This window comes from Trachurus japonicus, chromosome 1 (genome assembly GCF_045865225.1).
Source record: "Trachurus japonicus isolate A0001 chromosome 1, Traja_1.0".
In the NCBI taxonomy this organism is placed as follows: domain Eukaryota; kingdom Metazoa; phylum Chordata; class Actinopteri; order Carangiformes; family Carangidae; genus Trachurus; species Trachurus japonicus.
Genome location: NC_140907.1, coordinates 23,537,627 through 23,555,757, shown reverse-complemented (window position 1 = coordinate 23,555,757; position 18,131 = coordinate 23,537,627). Strand labels below are relative to the sequence as shown.

Here is an 18,131-nt window from a genome sequence, read left to right as displayed (position 1 = left end):
GAAGACTCAACAGTGTGCCGCCGCCGGTGTGGATGTTTTACAAAACGCATAGACAAACAAGCAGTGACAACAGAGTTGCGTGGCCTGCCAGGTGGTAAAAGTGGTAGCCTGAATTAGCTGCCGGGCTCAGACAGATCAGCACCGGTGCAGGTAGGAAGGCGTCAAATACAGACGGACTGGACGAGCACCCAGACAGGACAGGACAGGACAGGACAGGACAGGGTGCCAGCTGTTTGCCCTGTCCACTGTTTGGCCATGTTGCTTCACTGACCTCTATCCACTCGGAGTGAGTGGCCTGTGGCTATTATAATCTGATTTGTAAGCCTTTGCATGGCTCTTATGTAACAGCAGGGATGAGTCTGTGGCTTGGGAGTTGGGAGATGTGTGCACACATTCCCGATCCATCCATGAAGCGCTCGGTAAATGGGAAAGGCGAAGAGGGGAGGGAGGGAGAGAGGCAAGGAGAACCAGCTGGCACTGTGTGTGTGTGTGTGTGTGAGGAAAGCGTGCCAGAGTTTGTGAGTGCTAGGACATGTGGCGGTGATGATGATGATGATGAGACAAAGATGGAGGAGCAGCACAAAGCACACAGGACATGAATGATGGCAAGGTTTTGCTGCTGCAAGGTGGGACGGTGTGTGCATCGCTCCAGACTAGTATCAGTGGATCTGTGCACTGCAAACCACTGCTAAGCTATTTTTTTACACAAAGAGCACTTAGGTTGTTGTTTATTGCAAGATTGATATTGATCTGCTCATGGAAATCAGTGAGAGTTACGTTATGACTGCTTCAGGGAACTGTGGGTGAAGGAATGAGTCCTTCACTCACTGGATGTAACTCCTGTATTGGGCTAAAATTAGTGCTAATGCTGCTGAGTATCATCTGGACACTCACACTCTGCGTACCTGCTGCCAGACCACCTATAGCTCAACAAGACGGTGTGAAAGACTCAATGTGTTCAGTCTTGTCTTTTAATTCCTTCTAACAATCAGTTGCCAACCACTCATTTGCTGTAATAACCTGTTTACTGAGCAGGATTTTCTCTCTTTTTTGTTTATACTTTGTCCTTTCTTTCTTGACTTTTGTCTTCTTTTAGTATTAACATCCTCTCTAACATCCTTGGTTTTTAAAGCTCTTAATGGTCTCGCCTTCTTTTCTCTGTCTCTGGCCCCAGAAACACAGTTTCAGTCAGACTAAACAGTTTGGCTTAATTGCTGTCCTTTCATTTTATTGCTTTTATTTGGTGTGTTATTATATTTCTATATTCTAATTCATGTTGATTTTATTATATTGATTTATTTATTTTATTTCTGTTGTAAAGCACTTTGGTCAACCTGGTTGTTTTTGAATGTGCTCTATAAATAAAAATGGATTGGACTGGATTGGATCCTCCATAACGGAGACTATTAGAGTGATTCCATATAACCAGATAACAGGCAGACATTTTATTGAAATAAAATGAAATAGAATAACAAAGAGACCTTCATCCCCACATCTAAATAAAACTGTCTTAAATTGTGTTTTAAATATTTTTGTTTTGTCTCTTTTTTTTCCCTCACATTTATTTTATTTGTCTAAATTTTGCCAAATTGACTCTTCATTCATTTAAAGTGTAACACTGATGGCATAAGTGCAGTGATGTAGATGTGTACTTCACTGTGTGTCAACTCATACAGTACGTGATTTTCAGCCTGGTGTTACATTACACTTTTAAGGTAATACTCCCTGAGTTTCCCGACTAGTGTTTTGATCACAGTGCTTCAAGAGATAAAGTATTTACTGTATGTGTTTGTGTTACGATTCAGTGGAGTGTCAGAAGTTAGTCATACCAGGTTTGGCCAGTTCTAGTGTGAAAGCGTCTGTAGTGGGAAACCCTTAAAGTCAGTCTGAGTTCACATTGGTTGTTGTATTGTGGCCAATAATAAATGATAAATAATAAAAGGTCTTGGCCTGTGCTTGAGCCCAGGTCTGTAATGAAGGACTCAACCTCCTAATGAGCCACTGAGGTGCACATTGATCATTTTTTTGTTGCTATTTTTTAAGATTTTTAGCTCATTAGCTGACTATTCTTAATCCTGTCGTCCAAGGTGTGAGACTAGGCTCGGATAATGAACACTTATCTTTCTTCCCTAAAGGAGATTTGAGAAAGGGATTTAACTAAAACTTACTTCAGAAAGTATTTGTCAGTAATAAAGAGGTAGGTAGGTGACTGTAATTGATGAGAGAGATGCTAAAATATTTGTAAATCAAAAAGAAGAAATAAAGGAATAAAGCAGCTTCAGAAGCTTCAGTGCAACTTGATCAGTATTTGGTTATTAGTCAATTAAGTCTAAACACTAACAGAAAAGAGAAATCAACAAGATTCTGAAACAAAGACTGTTATAAATGATACTTTATCCTCAGTGACTCAAAACACAGTCATGAAAACACACACACGAAACACAACCAGCTCCATAAACAACACCCTTGATTGCTCTCCCTCTCTCTCTCTACTTCATCGTACGTCTGCATTTCCATTTCAAACACGAGTGTGTCTCTCAGACGAGATAATGATGGAGCTTTGAGGCCTGCAGAGGCATTGACTTCCTTCAGCATATAACTGAAAAAGGAAACATCTTTATTTATCCAGTAGGTCTGCAGCAGGAATATCATTTTAATGTTTACCCAGAAGTGTCGTGAGTTAAGTCTGCGTGGGTGTAATGATGGTGCAGTCAAGGGTAAGGAAAACTGAAAATCATTATTGATGACAGTTATTAAAGCTCAATAACAGACTGCTGCCTTCACTGTGTGTGTGTGTGTGTGTGGATGTATATGAAATCCATGTCATCCAGTCAGACTAAATCTCTGAACTGGAGGTCTCCCCCATCAGTTTAATAGTCACAAAGAAGTAACTTTAACCCTCCTGTTGTCCTCCTGGGTCAAGGAAGGAAGGACGAAGGGAAAAAAGGAAGGAAAGAAGGAAGGCAGGAAGGACGAAGGAAGGAAGGAAGGAAGGACGAAGGGAAAGAAGGAAGGACGGACAAAGGGAAAGAAGGAAGGAAGGACAGACAAAGGGAAAGAAGGAAGGAAGGAAGGCAGGAAGGACGAAGGGAAGGAAGGAAGGAAGGACAAAGGGAAAGAAGGAAGGAAGGACAGACAAAGGGAAAGAAGGAAGGAAGGAAGGCAGGAAGGACGAAGGGAAGGAAGGAAGGAAGGACAAAGGGAAAGAAGGAAGGAAGGAAGGATGAAGGGAAAGAAGGAAGGAAGGAAGGAAGGAAGGATGAAGGGAAAGAAAGAAGGCAAGGCAATTTTATTTGTATAGCCCGTTTTTACAAACAGTTTGTCTCAAAGGGCAGGAAGGACGAAGGGAAAGAAGGAAGGAAGGAAGGAAGGATGAAGGGAAAGAAGGAAGGAAGGAAGGAAGGATGAAGGGAAAGAAGGAAGGAAGGAAGGTAGGATGAAGGGAAAGAAGATGGGAGGAAAGAAAGAGGAGAAAAATTAAGGAAAGATAGAAGGAGGGAGGAAACAGATTGGGTCAAGGAAGGAAGCAGAAGGATGGACTGAGGGAAAGATGAGAGGAAGGAAGGGGAAATAGGATTGTGGAAAGAAGGAAGGGAGAAAGGAAGGAAGGAAAGAAAGATGGAGAGAGGGAACAGATTGGTTCAAGGAAGGAAAGAAGGAAGGAAGGGGAAAAGAATTGTGGAAAGAAGGAAGGGAGAAAGAAAGGAAGGAAAGAGGGAAGGATGGAGGAAGGAAACAGATTGGGTCAATTTGACCCATAAGGACAACAGGAGGGTTAAACCACCTTCAGTGTTAATGTAATGTGAATTTTAAATTACATTAAATCTGATCAATATTTCTGGAGATGCGTTTTTGCTGTTAGAGGGGTTAGGGCAAACTGTCGCTATATGAAATATAATGATCTTCAAAATCCACACACACAAGCTCAGCACAAAGTCACGCATTATCAGAGACTCGGGAGGATTGCGGCGCGCCACCAGCCAGCGAATCCAGAGAGAGGAGATTATAATATATTCACTTTAAAAATCGTGACCATGTTAGGTAACTCTGGGGGAAGTGACACAGCAGCAATGTTAAATAAATAAATCTGCCGCTTTCCTCACTTGTTGTGGGAAGTCATACTGGAGGTTTTCTTTCATTTCAGTGTCAGTGAAACAGAGAGGTGGGAGGTTCAGGGAAGACACTCGTATGTGCCTCCAACAAGAAAACCCCCCCCCTCTGTTGAGGATTTAAAAAAACAAACTAACAATGTAGCTGCCCACCATCAGTCCATGTCGGAAACAGGCCTCCCAAACAACAGTTGACAGTTAATCCATAATAAAATCAAAACATGTCAAAACTTGTCAAACGCTACCAAAGAAGCATGAGAAGAAAACTCACAAAATAATCTAAACCCGGTCCATTCACTCACGGTCTGAGGTGGCCTTCGTTGACGTGAGGTCATTTGTGCTGTCAAAGGCCATGAGATGTGGTTGAAAGCTCTGGTAAAACTAGTGAGTGGTTTAGTGATTGATTTAGGATTATCTTGTCAAAGGTCTGGAATAATGAACTTCCATGAGCGTTGCCATTTCCTCTGTTGTGGTTAATCTGGTGAACGTGGCTCTGCATGTTTTATGAAGGATGTTTAATTTACTGAGATCTAAAAGTCAAAGTCAAGATTTAAAACTAGAGGAGAGAGACTGAAGATTCAAAATAAAATGCAGAGGAAGACTTTAGCATAAGAGACAAAGAGAAAGAGAGGACAGAATATAAATGTAAAAGGTGATCTGAAATAAACATGGAAAAACTGAAATGAGTAGCTACAACCGCTGCACCATATGATGCTGCATATTTTATTGCATTGAACTGAAGCTTATCAAATGAAATGAGTTCTTCTGCTTTTCTTTGCTTGTGATTGTAAAGTGAGTATGTTCATGTTGGGACTGTTGATCTGGCAAAACAACATCAATGATGTTTGTAATCACTGTGTATAAAAATGGAAAAAATGTGGTTTGTTTCTATATAATTTAACAATTTTCTTAAATGTAAGGACATTTGTAGGTACAATAGAGTACACAAAAATGCTCCACTATGTATAATATACATATACTGTACATAAATAATGAACTATTAGAAAATACTGACGACAATCTGAATGGTATTTGAAAAAAGGAGACTATTTTTCAGATGACTTGTTTTCGGGTTGTGGTTAACAGCTATGGGCATAGCCTATACAGATACTGTATTTTATCAAGCAACAAGAAGTTGTACCTTGACATTGTTGCCTTAACACTGCACATACTGTGAAGGTGTCTATTGTAAACGCTCACATGGCAATGCAGTGGCTGAAAGGACACATTGCACAGCTCGAGATGAAGGGAAGAAAAGATGTGATTGACAAAGGATCTGCAGCAACAGCAGCAGAGAATGAATGCGCCAAAGAGAGAGGACAGTAAGTCAGAGGGCATGTGCTGTGGCAGCATGCAGGCAAAGAGACTCTGTTAGCATCAATGGGGGAAAACAAGATCTGGTGCTAAGCTACCAGAGGTGTGCAGACGGTGCAGAGTGTAGTAAAGGTGTATTGGCTGCCTGAACCCAACAACACAAGCTTTTTTATATAACACCACACTGAAGCCAAACAAGCGGCGTCTAGCATGAAAGAGGATTCATTATCATTGATGATGAAGATAAATGTCTTTCACATCTAACTTCAAGCTGAACCGTCCAGCAGCAACAGCAGAGTAATGGATCCTAGAAAGACGAGCAGCCATGCGTTTACACCAAAATCGATGCGACAGCAAAAAAAGCAAACGAAAAAAAAAAAGATTCTTCGTCCTCCAAACTCCACCATGGACTTTCAATCACGCTGCTGAGATCCCTCCCAGAAGAGACAATAACATTAATACATCCAGTGGCTTGTGTGACCCATTAAAAGAGGAGAAAATTGAAAAGCCTCAGCAGAGCAACAGTCTGGGTATCTGATATTGACTATCTGCTATTCAGCGCTGGTCGGGTTTGATTAGATTTCCTGTCCATAAAGAAGGTCACAGCAGGAGGGGGCAGGGGAACCATGCAGGAATGTATGACGCCCAGAATATTTTCATGACCACTGTTGAACACTTATATTGATACCTTGTTTAATGATACTTTTAAATTAATGAAATATTTTGACACAATTAAGACCAAAAAAATTGTGAAAACATCATGTCGGGAAAGTCATAATAAATATTTTATCCCTTTTCTTTCCTGAAATTTAATAAACAAAATCATTGTTCACCAAGTGCTACAGTGCATTAAACGATCATGAGTGAAAACATCCTAAACCAGTCTAGTCGAGATTATATTCTAGCATATATCATAGAGAATTCAATAAACGACCTGTCTCTGACCCTGTCTCTTATTAATGCCTAGAAATCAATGGATAAAATTGCACCTCTATTCAGTCAATATGTCTAAAATCTATTTACAACAAGACAAATTGAAAGGCCAGGAGTCGACATGTAACAGTCTCTGTTCTGGTTAAGATTGAAAGGCTGTTCCTCGGCAGCATGTTGTTTGCCCAGTTGTCATGGCAATGCAGATATTACAATTTTAATTTGCATTTCAGGGTGCTTCTTATCCACGAGGGCTTTAAAGGCTGATAATGAAAGACCTCTCTTATATTACTTAAATCTCTTCTTATAGGTAAAGGTGTTAAGACGGCGAGCTGCTATCAGGTGGTGTTGCTCCGAGGGCGTATTATAACCGCTTGTACTGTAAATGCGATGATGGCTGAAGCTCTGAGCAGAGACTGGTAATAAACGGCTGTTAATGCACCTAATGCTTAGGTGTCTAATCCACAGCTCCGTCTGTGGGTGGTGTCGCAGGAAAACCACTTTGTTTACCGCTCAGCCTGTAGCACAAGTCAGGAAGATGATGAAGAGGCTTGTTTATACAAAGCACCAGCGTCATTAAATTACTCATTAGTCTGTTGCATAATAAACAATAACAGAGCAATAACAACACAAAATAGGAAGATGTTTTTTTTAATAATAATTGATTATTATATAACATAAAAGTTACGTATATTTAATGAATTACACCAAAATAGGTCGGTAGCTGTCTCTTCAGATGATCATTACATATTTTTGGGGTATTTTTCAGTATTAAATAAATTTAAGGTTGTGAAAATCGCATGCCAGGATTGAAATCTCCAGATTAAATCGACTAAAAATACTCTCTCTGATAAAAACAGCAAAGGAGGAGTCATAAAATCTCTGACCCCCCCACCCCCAAATCACATGGTACATTTGCTGGTCTGGTCCAGAACAGGCAGCACGTTTCACAGATTACTGCTGCAGAGCTTGATTCTGAGTCACACACAGCTCCGATATAATGCAAAGTCACTGTGCTCTGATTAATCTGAATATAATCCCTGACAAGCCATTCAGTCTCGGCTCTGCTGCAGTTGGTGGGAGGACGCAGACTGAGTTTACTGTGCGAGACCATGACTGAGATCAAATAACAAATGTGTTTTTTTCTTTCTCTCCCCACACTGGGGGAATGTGTGTGCTGTCCGCCTACAAGACTGTTGGACGACCTCTTTAGCAAACCCAGTAAAAGCACGTACTGTCCCCTCCTACCCCTCATTACTGTCCCTTCATGAGCAGAATTAGGCAGTATACTGAGGGCCTGATGCTACAGCTGCACGAAAGCACAGCGTCCCCTCGTCTTTTCTCCCCAACATCCTCCTCTTCTCTCCCCTCAACTCCATTACTTCCCTCTCTCATCTCTTCCTGCTCTCTGTCACATGATATTCCTCCTCGCTCCATCATTGCTTCCTTCCTTACATGCTCTCAGTCTATTTTGCTCACTTATTTTTTTAAGACATGCCTTTTGGTGTCAAATTAAGGATGTCAGTGCTCATTAACCAGACTGATTTGAGACCTGATACCTTCACATTACATGTTATCACATCAGCCTCAGTTGTATTTAGTGCTTACTGCTGATGGTTAAATGATGAATCCCATATATAATAATGGAGTTTGTATAAATGTTTGGTTAAAAGATGTAACGGTGCACAGGTGCCTGCAGTAGTGGCTCAGGGAGTTTGTCCTTAGGCATACAAACATCAACAACAAAATGTTAACATGCTGCATTTATGCAGGTTTAGGTCCATCTCAGTTTGTGGTGTGTTAACGTGCCAGCATTTGCTAATTAGCGCTAAAAACAAATTATGCCTGAGGTTGATGGGATGACAAGCTTTTGCAGGTGTAAACTGAAATTTTGATGGCACTGGATGATGAGTCAGATGACAACCACAGTGATTAAAATTCATCCTGAGGGGGGCATGAATACTTTACATGCAATTAATTTAACAGCAATTTATTGAACAGTTTCAACCAAAACAATCCAGTGGTGCAAGAGCAGAAGTCAATGCAGTCACCAGGGTTTATCCTCTGGGACCTTAAGATCTCATGGCAACCTATCTAATAATATCCTTTTACGCTCTCAACATGACGCATCCTCAGACAACACACTCTGGCCAGTTATTACATCATTATTGTGACCAACCACAACTTTTGTGCATCCATCCAACACTTCACAGTCTGCATTATGGCTCAGATCTTACTTCTCAGTCTCAAATGTAAACATGATTGTCTTTCTGTGACTTGGGTCAGTTCATAACCTTGGTTTCATCGTTGACCTTTGCTCCTGAGTTAATGCACTGCACATGACAGACAATACCTTGGTACAAGGTCTCTGGGGCAGTAAAAACATCCATATCTGCAAATGATGTTGCGTTGCCCTGCCCTTCATTATATCCACACCACGTCTGCAGCTATAACAAAAGCCAATAACCAAGGCAGTGAATGGGTTTTGAGGAAAGTGTGCTTCAGGCTTCTGGGTTATAGATTTGGGTAATAATGAAGTGACCTAGACGTCCCAGAAGTAGAGGTGTATGTGTCTGTGTGTGACTATGGCTTAAATTAGGCTTATCAGTGTTTCTAGTTACTTCTTGCATTAAAGTAAATTGATTTGCTCTCAGCTAGAACGGCAAACATATTAACTCTGGAATCATAATACGAAGAAGAACATAATATATTATTTTGTTTTGCAATATTGCTGAACTCCATGTGACTCATGCTAATGGTCAATATCTTTGAAAGCACATTTTAAATGGAAAAAGAAAACAGAGGGACCAGCCCTAGTTTCTCTCCATTAATTATGTTTGATGAGGCAAACCTTTTCCTAATGCTTAATAACAGGTTCAGAGAATTTCCCTTTTTAAGCCTCAAGCCATCGCCCATCTCTCCTGCAGTGGTTGATGCCCAGAATATATAATATACCAGTGCTGAATAAAACATCAACCATGGCCTGAATACTGATGCTGAGAGAGGGAGGGTGAGAAAGAAGGGAGGGGGAAAAGAGGAGAAAGAGAAACCAGCAATGAACTGCAGCTTACTTTCTAAAGAAAAACCAGAAAACCTCAAGCGACCATCACTGTCAAAATAAGAATGAATAAATCTGCAGAAAACCATGCGCCAGAGTTTTTTTTTTTTATCACTCAGCACATCCTTCTTCTTTGACAGATATTCATTCATTCAGTTTTTTTTTATCTGGATGAGGACATTTAATGAGTTTACCTCTCCAGTGCGCTTACTCAAAATGTGCCGACAGCATCTAACCACAGGACAGGCTAAGAATAGGACCGGTACAGGCCGTGTCCGTCTGTCATTAACCTCCAGAACAAAGCTGACGTCAGAAACACACACAACTCCACAGTCCAGTTTTTAGCCCTCTGGCAACTGCATGTGCATGCCTGTCAAAAGTGATACAGCTGAGTGTTTAGTCAAAGTTCTCACCCTTCCATTCAATAATAGTTTCACTAAATCTATGGGATTTATGGGAACAAACACACTGTCTCACTTGTCTTGTGTCCGGCTACACAACTCCATGGCAATGTGTAGTATTTCCTCTGCAGATAGTGACTCATATTTTTCACAGGCTCAGGAGTCAACAGAGAAAAAAAAGTAATTGTAATGTCGGATGAGGATTAATGCCCTGTCAGGAAAATGAATGGGAACATTTGTTGTGAGGTGAGTTTTACGGAGGTGACATTTTACACTCACACCAGTCAAAAAACTGTCACTGTTGACTTAATAAATAGAGAAACATGTCTAAGAACTAGTGAAAGATCTCCCTGTGTGAAAACTTCAGGAAATGAGCAGCGTTCAGAAGCCAGGAACAAATATCTGAGGAAGTTTGGCTGTTTGCACTTGTCAAAGGGCTGAGGGAAATTTATGCCTGTTTAGCAAGACTAAGCAAAGGACAGCAGAGCAGCCGGGGAAAATGTCTCCTGATGGACACATTTTCTGATAAAGGGCTCTACTGTGGGATGTAAAAAAAACACAACAAAATAAAACTCAATGTCAACCAAAAGTGAAGACTAATAGGGGAAGTGAGAAGGAGGTAAATAACCCAGATAAAATCACAGGAGGTATATTGCTGCAGGTTGTAATGTGTACCACTGGACTGGATCCAGTGCAGCACCACTTTTGCTGCATTGCTGATCCAAACTTGGCAAAAGCTGGATGCACCGGGAAACCTGGGACGAGTGAGAACGCTCAATTCTTATAGGAGACAAGTTCAACATTGTGTTTTTTGTCTTTTGGCTCATGGCTCACATGGCAGACACGAAACATGAGGTCTGCTCAGCTCTCTCACTATCCCTAGGAACTAAACTGGACGTTTCTGTACATCACGATCTGCGTCTAATGCCAAGTTTCAGTGCCAACAAAAGGAGCAGGTGTGGCATGTACTGTATGTAGTGAAGTGGGGATAATAAGGGTGTAGGGGTCAGAGTGGTGGATGTAGCGCAACTGACTTCCATGCAGGAGGGTGGAGTCTGCAGGATCTCCCATCAACTCAACATTAACCATGGTTTTAATAAACAAATCTTTTATAATCAATAATAAGCCATGGTTGTCATGGATGTTGCATAAAAGCATGACATTTTAAAATCTTGTCACTCAACACAGTTTGTTTGATGTTTGATTTCCAGAATAACTGACACACTTCTCACGTATCAGCCAGTTATGCTTTATTACAAGAGATGGTGTTCTTCGCAGCAATGACTCATCATTTAACAAAAGAAAAAAATATATATATAAAAAATTCTGTACCTGAATATCAATTAGGCTATTTCTCAAACATTTTTTGCTATTAGTTTCTAAAAGGTTCTATTATTTGTCATATTTTTGTACTGAAGTTTTTTCTGCTTTTAGTTGCACAAAATAAATATTTTTATGATTGACTTGACTGACATTGTTTATGATTTTCTGTTTACAAAACGATTAATTGAGATTGAGATTGAACAGTCAGATTAATTGATTAAAAAAGGTCTTTTTTTGCAGTGATATTGGGAATTATTATGTAATAATAATAATAAAAAAAAGATAGACTGGCTTAGTACCAAAAATCAACTGACAAAATTCTGCCCAACAGAAATTTCTCCGAAGCTTTGGAGCAAATCCCTACAGATCGACCGCTCTCCAACGTTTGACCTGGCTCAGTCTCTCCTCCTGCCTCCACACCTTCAGTATCTCTTGGCTTATTTTTCTCCACATCTCTCTGCCACTCCCTCCCTGCTCAAGGGTACTTTCCATATCTCTCTCTCTCTCTCTTCTCCCCTCTTTCTTGTTTGCTCTTATCTTCTCTTTCCTTGCTCCACTCTTTTTGTCCCTCCCGCCCCATCTGTTATCTCCCAGCTGGATCTGTTTTACGCTGCACTGCAGTAGGCCTAGTGAGGATCCAGGCTGGATGAGTCACCCACTCACAATCTGCTGCCCTAAAGCCCCGCAGGCGTCAGCCACATCCAAGGACCCCTCTGCTGCCCATCCATGGGCACGCACAACCGACATCAATGCACACTTGCATTCATGTTTGCACACTGCGTAACCTATTCTAAAGAAAAGCAATCCACACACACACAAAAAGAATTGAGCTGAAATGGACCAAGATACTCAATTATTTGCCTTTAAGCTACAAAATAAAAATGAGAAGCTTTCTGGTTGACAAATTGAAATGCCACACACAATACACCGAGGATAAGAGGTGTAGTGCTGATATTAGTATTCAGCACACACACTGGGAAACCTCTTGTCAAACCAAGGCTGACTACAAAATAAAGGATTACTGTTGTATCCTCCACTGTAAGAAATGCAACCCTGCCCAAATTTGATCGCTGCCTCTTGATTCTACGATGCCTAGTACTGCACAGACATGTGATTTCCAACAATCCCACGTGTTCAGGTACGTGCGCTTGCTACAGATTTGTTTCCATTAAAGGCCACAACTGGCACAAGACTTCATGCAGCTCGTACAGCTGATCCTCACAGTGTCCTGGCTGTGTTTTCCAGCTTTTTTCTGTAACATGTTAAAAAAAAAACTCAAGAGCTCATTTCCAAAAGATAGTGGGTAGCATTACCACCTGGAGTTCACTGTGATGTGTCTCAAAATAACATCATAATCTATGAAACCTTTGTGGGAGCTAGTCTAATTGGCTTTTTTTTTTTTTAGAGCAAATAGGCTGTATCCAGGATCCAAAATCCAGTTATGTTGTGGAATAGGACTTAACACCGAAGTACAACTAAAATTACAAGAAAGAAATGTCTCCAATAGCTACGGTTTTGAAGATTTAAAGAAACAACCAACTCTTAAAGAAAAAAACTTACTCTACATTTGTACATGAATTGTAGCAAAACCAGCTGAACTTGGGAGGAGACTGTCAGACCTCTCTCAGACTGGCAAGAAGAAAAACAACCATTTATCTGAAAAAGCTGCAAGACCGAAACCCCCAAAAGACTGCTCTTTTTGTTGCCTCTCTCTCACTCACTCTGGCACACTTTCTCAAGCTTTCTTGCCATCCCCTTCATCTCATCTCTCTCTACAGCAGGCTCTATTTAATGAACACATTTTTGCCTTCCTGCTGGCAGCACAGGCTCACTCCATTGAGATAATAAAAAAAAGCATGCTCTCTGCAGCCTTAAGATAAATATAAGAACTGGTATTTAAACTTGGGTTTGATTAAAATATAACGAGTTAGTGACAGCTGCACCGCACAGTTTACAGCCCCAAATTTAAAAAAACTCTCACGTTGGCATGTTCACATGTATGCACACACAATCAGCTGCAGACTTCATCTCTCACACACACGCACGCACGCACGCACGCACGCACGCACGCACACACGCACGCACGCACACACGCACACACGCACACACGCACACACGCACACACGCACACACGCACACACGCACACACACACACACACACACACACACACACACACACACACACACACACACACACACACACACACACACACACACATTACTCTCTCCATGAGCAGAGGCATCATGAAAGTAGCATCTGCTCAAAGCATGATTCATTTGACTCAGAGGTGAAGTTGGCTTGTGACGTAATACGTGAGCAATCATCACCTTTAAAGATACAGAACATCAGGATATAAGGTGTGTGTGTTTTTTGACAGCAGGATGTTGCTACACTTCTTAGATCATTTCAGAGTATATAAAGTTACAGTATATCACATTATTGCATTGTCCAAAGTGAGAGACTGAGAAATGGATTTCTTGGTTAATAAGTTAATAAATTCTTTGAAAAAGAAAAGAAAAAAAAGTGCAATTTCTAGTGGACCCACTGGTTTTACCCTTCATGCCCTGTGCTTCCATTCATTTTAAAATGGCCCCCGTTATTAATGCACCACTCTGAGCCCCAGTGTCCTTGAGTGAGAGAGGCAGAGAGAGAGAGAGAGAGAGAGAGAGAGAGAGAGAGAGAGAGAGAGAGAGTCTTCTCTTGGAGAAAAGTGTGATTGTGGGAAATAAATTACTCAGTGATGTATGTAGAAGGTGAAACTGAGGTTGTGTGAGCGTGAATCTGTGTGTGTGTGTGTGTTTGTGTGTGTGTGTTTGTGTGTACTGTATGTGTGTGTCTCATAAAACCCCAGTCATTCCATGGCATTCTGTCTTTTATGAGCCGTTTCTCTCAGCAGAGTCCATAAAGTCTAAAATTAAGAAATGCTGCGAGCCTCCATGCACAACAATGAGGACTTTCTGTCCCTCACAAAGCAGCTGATGAACACTTAACTTCAGACAAAGCTGCACCGCTAATTAGCAAATTAGTGACGCATGGGGCTATAAGGTCAATGCAGCGTTTTAGGATTTGCAATCTGTTTCAATCTACATATAAACCGGTCGGGCCGTATTGTGGCTCCATTTGGGTTTGATATCTTACATCATTACAGACATTGAGACTAAGAGGCCATGTCCTGTGCTGTCCTTAGGGGTGGATAACACCTTCCGTGAAACAATATAAATTTGTCAACCATCAGAGACTTTATGATAATGACTATATTGTTGCAAATAAATGAGCATTAACTCTTTTTGTCATATTTATATGAATTGATATTGCTTTATAAAATTGCATTACACAATAGAGGCTTTTATCTAGGGCAGCAGCTAAGCAACATTTTAATTGTGATGAATCTGCAGACTGTATTGCTGTTTAATTGATGGACCTGTAACAAGTCAGGAAATTGTGAGACATCCCCATCATCTTCTTTAAGAGCCCTTGTCAGCATCATCACCATCATCAAAACTCAATGTATTCATGTTACAACATAAACAGAAAATTCTCACACTTCAGGAGCTGCAACAACAACATGTTTGCCTCTATTTTGTTTTTGTTTTTTAGCTTACACTCACTAATTGTAGTAATTATAGATCAGTTTCTGTCAATCTGTCAACCTGCTAATTGATTGATTACCTTGTTATTGCAGTTGCAATTTCATGCATGTAGGCGCCCACTAAGTTAGGACAAGGAGAAAAGAGTCAGTGCTTGTGTGTCTTGTGTAAAGTGGGTGCTGTAAATGCAGATATTCATTCTGTCAAATCACTATCCGATTCTTTTAAATCCCTGGTCTCAACCCTTAATCTCCTGACCCCTTCATCTTGTATTGGGTGGGGGCGCTCTTGCCAAAGTATGCTTTGGTAATGTGTGTGTCTATATGTGTGTGTGTGCGTGCAAGTGGCCAGATTGCTGGGTCACTGCCTGTGAGTCTGGGGCTGGATTACAGGACTGTGGCACGGGAACAGAGGGGTTGATAGGAGCCTTCTGCCACTGTGAGTCTGGGAAAGAAATCTTGGTGTGTGTGTGTGTGTGTGTGTGTGTGTGTGTGTGTGTGTGTGTGTGTCTAATCGACAGCAGGAGACCACAGAGACAGCTAACTCTGAGCCTAGAGCTGGCTGAATCACATTGGGAATAAAACTGAGTAATGAAGACTGTGCTGTGTAAAGATGGTGATGTATTTTCTGCATTTTTACACACTTGACTACACTTCTTGGTGCACACACACACACACACACCGAGAACCACATAACTAGATGCATATTTACAAATCTGAATGCTGATATGCACCCCTACCTCACAGACACACACACAGATATGCAGATATATTTGAGGCAGAGGAGAAACATCTACAGGGGAGAGAGAGAGAGAGCTCTGCTAATGAGTGACAATAGACTCATCACACAGAATTAACACAATCTGTGCTGCCACCGAACGGCCCATGTGGACTGCAGTCTACGTCCAATCTGATCCAGCCAGCTCCTGATTAAAACTGAGAGGTGTCTAAACAGCAGAAGATCCAATGATTCTTCTTTTTGTGTAATCCTTGAACACTGTGCAACACTACAGCACATTTTAGAGTTTTATTTCTGATCTCAATACAGTGCCATTCAAGAATGTGCAAGGTAATTTTAATCACAACTCCTTTATATTTGGTTTGAATCATCTCAAAAAGCCTCTCAGGTGTTATTGTCTCATAAACAACAATACAAATGCCACCAACAAAGGCATCTGAGTAAATCTAAATGACTACATTACCACATAAATCAACTAAAATACAACACTAGCTTCTACTATATCATTAAATTGGATCCCGGCTGGTTATTGCGACCTTGCAAAGTGCTACTTATTTTCTTGTTATTCAAGTCTAACATGAAATTAAAACAGTTTAATATCTACAGGCAGTGACCTTCAACAGACATGGCATTATTAATGTCACAATTAAGTCATTATTCCCCCTCCGTCTCAGTGACAACAGCTAATAAAGATGAGGAATGGTACAAAGCTGTAACCAAAGATAAGGGGTGACTGGGTGAACTGGAGAACAAGTAGGGACACTGGAGTTTGTGTGTGCGTCAACTCGTGCATGTGTCTGTGAGTGTGAGTCAGCCAAGGCTCTGGGTGTCCTGCTGTGCGGAGCTTGAGGCTGATTGTCAGTGTCCCTGTGACTCACCCTTAGAAACGGACAACCTCCCTAAGACCCCCCAGAGCTCTCTCAGCTACCACCGGAAATAAAAGTCACTCAAAGCCCTGGAGTTAGTGATGAGCTGCAGGAACAGATCTGTCCAGGCCTTTAACCATCAAGATCCCATTTAAGAGCACTGGTTGGTCAGTCGCCACTCTGGTTGGCTCCCAACTTAATGATGGTTCAACTTGTGGTCTGAGCTCTGGGGGAATTTAACAGCCAAGGTGCTGAAAAAATGGGGTGGGGGTGAAGTCAGAGGTTAAAGGTTACCATGGACTGAAGATTCCCATATTTATTCTTCCACACAGAACCACAACAGATGATTCAGCATTAGGTGGAGAGGCCGTGGTTTAATGCACCGCTCCTCTCCTGCAATGGGCGCGATGCGTGCGTTTAGAGGGCGCCGAGGTCATAGCGTGCCGCTGCTGCTGCTATAGGAGCGGATTTCCGCCAAGGCGCACTTAATGATTGCATAACACGGTGCGCGTTGGAGTTTCCCCACTGGGGGGTTGGGTTGAGAGAGAAAAAAAAACGCCGATTTAAACCGTGTGTCGTTTTTGAGGGGCCGCACGGCTTGCTGGGTTTCTCTTCTCTGTGCGGAATGTCATCTGAAGGGTACCGAGAGGAACTGACGTCCCTCTCTCTCCCCGACATCACTGTCATCATCACATTGTTGTGCCATCTGCCTCCCAGACGACCACACAAGAAATATGACATTGAGTACGGGGCCAGTTATCTCGTGCTTTCCCCGTCATGCATCAAATGAACAGAGGGGATATAGGCTATAGGCTGCTGTAACGGGAGGCTGCAGAGTAAAAGCGTGAGTGATAAATTATTCTACTGGTGCAATGCTGCTGCATCACGCCTGTCTTTACAATGGAGCGCGTTTCAGCACCAGGACAGCAGTGTGTGCATCCGATGTAGTAAAGGTTACACTATAATATTCTACTACACGGGTGCAGCAGCGGCAGCAGGAGGTCATTTATAACAACAATAAGAGTCAAACAGCGTCTGCACTGCTTTCAGACAAGCAGTGACACCTTCAGCATGAAGAATCTATACGGTGAGACCTGGTGGGACCAGGACGTCGCCTCCTCTTACCTGAGTGGCTTTGTGGAACTGCTTCTTCAGGCCCGCTACAGACATGGTGGCTACACGGTGCTTCTAGCTGGGGATGGTTAGAAAATATATATATATCTGCGGATGCGTGTAAGGAGGAAAAAAATCTCGGTCCTAACTGTATGTGGTGATGCTCTATGCAGCCGTGGCTATTACTCCTGTCTACGCTCGTCTTCACCAGAGGGATCTCCTGTGAGAAGAGGTGGGGGCTGATTAAAGCCCCGATCAGGCTATTGGATGTCAAACCCACACGCGTCTAAAACGGCGCTGACGTCGGAGCCATCTCCTTTTAAAGCGGCCGCCTCATCACTAGCCTATACGGGCTGGACCGGACAGTCTAAAAGCAGGCTGAGGTATTTCTAATCTAAGCTCGTTTAGCAGAAAGACGGTAGGACGACGGTCTGCTGGCCTGGGAACGACGGCATACATTTAATTCTCCATTAGGTTCAGCTCTAAGCTGCCATCGAGACCAGGAGATACCGAGAGAAGACACGGGCCCTTTAAAACAAATAATTTTACATTCATTTGAAGGTTACAAACAACAAACTAGCCTACTGTAGACCAAGTCTGCAGGGTTCTGCCTATAATATGCAGGCTTTTCACCTCCTTGGTTGTGCACTGAGATCTACGGGTTATAGCCTATATCTCCGTTGGATTAAAG

General features: G+C 41.9%; 1 protein-coding gene across 2 annotated transcripts in view; it reads right to left on the bottom strand.

Annotated features, from left to right (window-relative positions):
* Nucleotides 1-17,686, bottom strand: part of sh3gl2a (SH3 domain containing GRB2 like 2a, endophilin A1) — a 39,377-nt gene extending 21,691 nt beyond the window's left edge. For both annotated transcript variants that reach the window (XM_085780984.1, XM_085780975.1), the window contains exon 1: nt 17,453-17,686. In XM_085780984.1, coding sequence (XP_085637110.1) covers nt 17,453-17,497 — 45 coding nt within the window. In that variant the 5' untranslated portion in view covers nt 17,498-17,686. The remainder of the gene's footprint in view (nt 1-17,452) is intronic.
* Between the last annotated feature and the right edge of the window lie 445 nt (nt 17,687-18,131).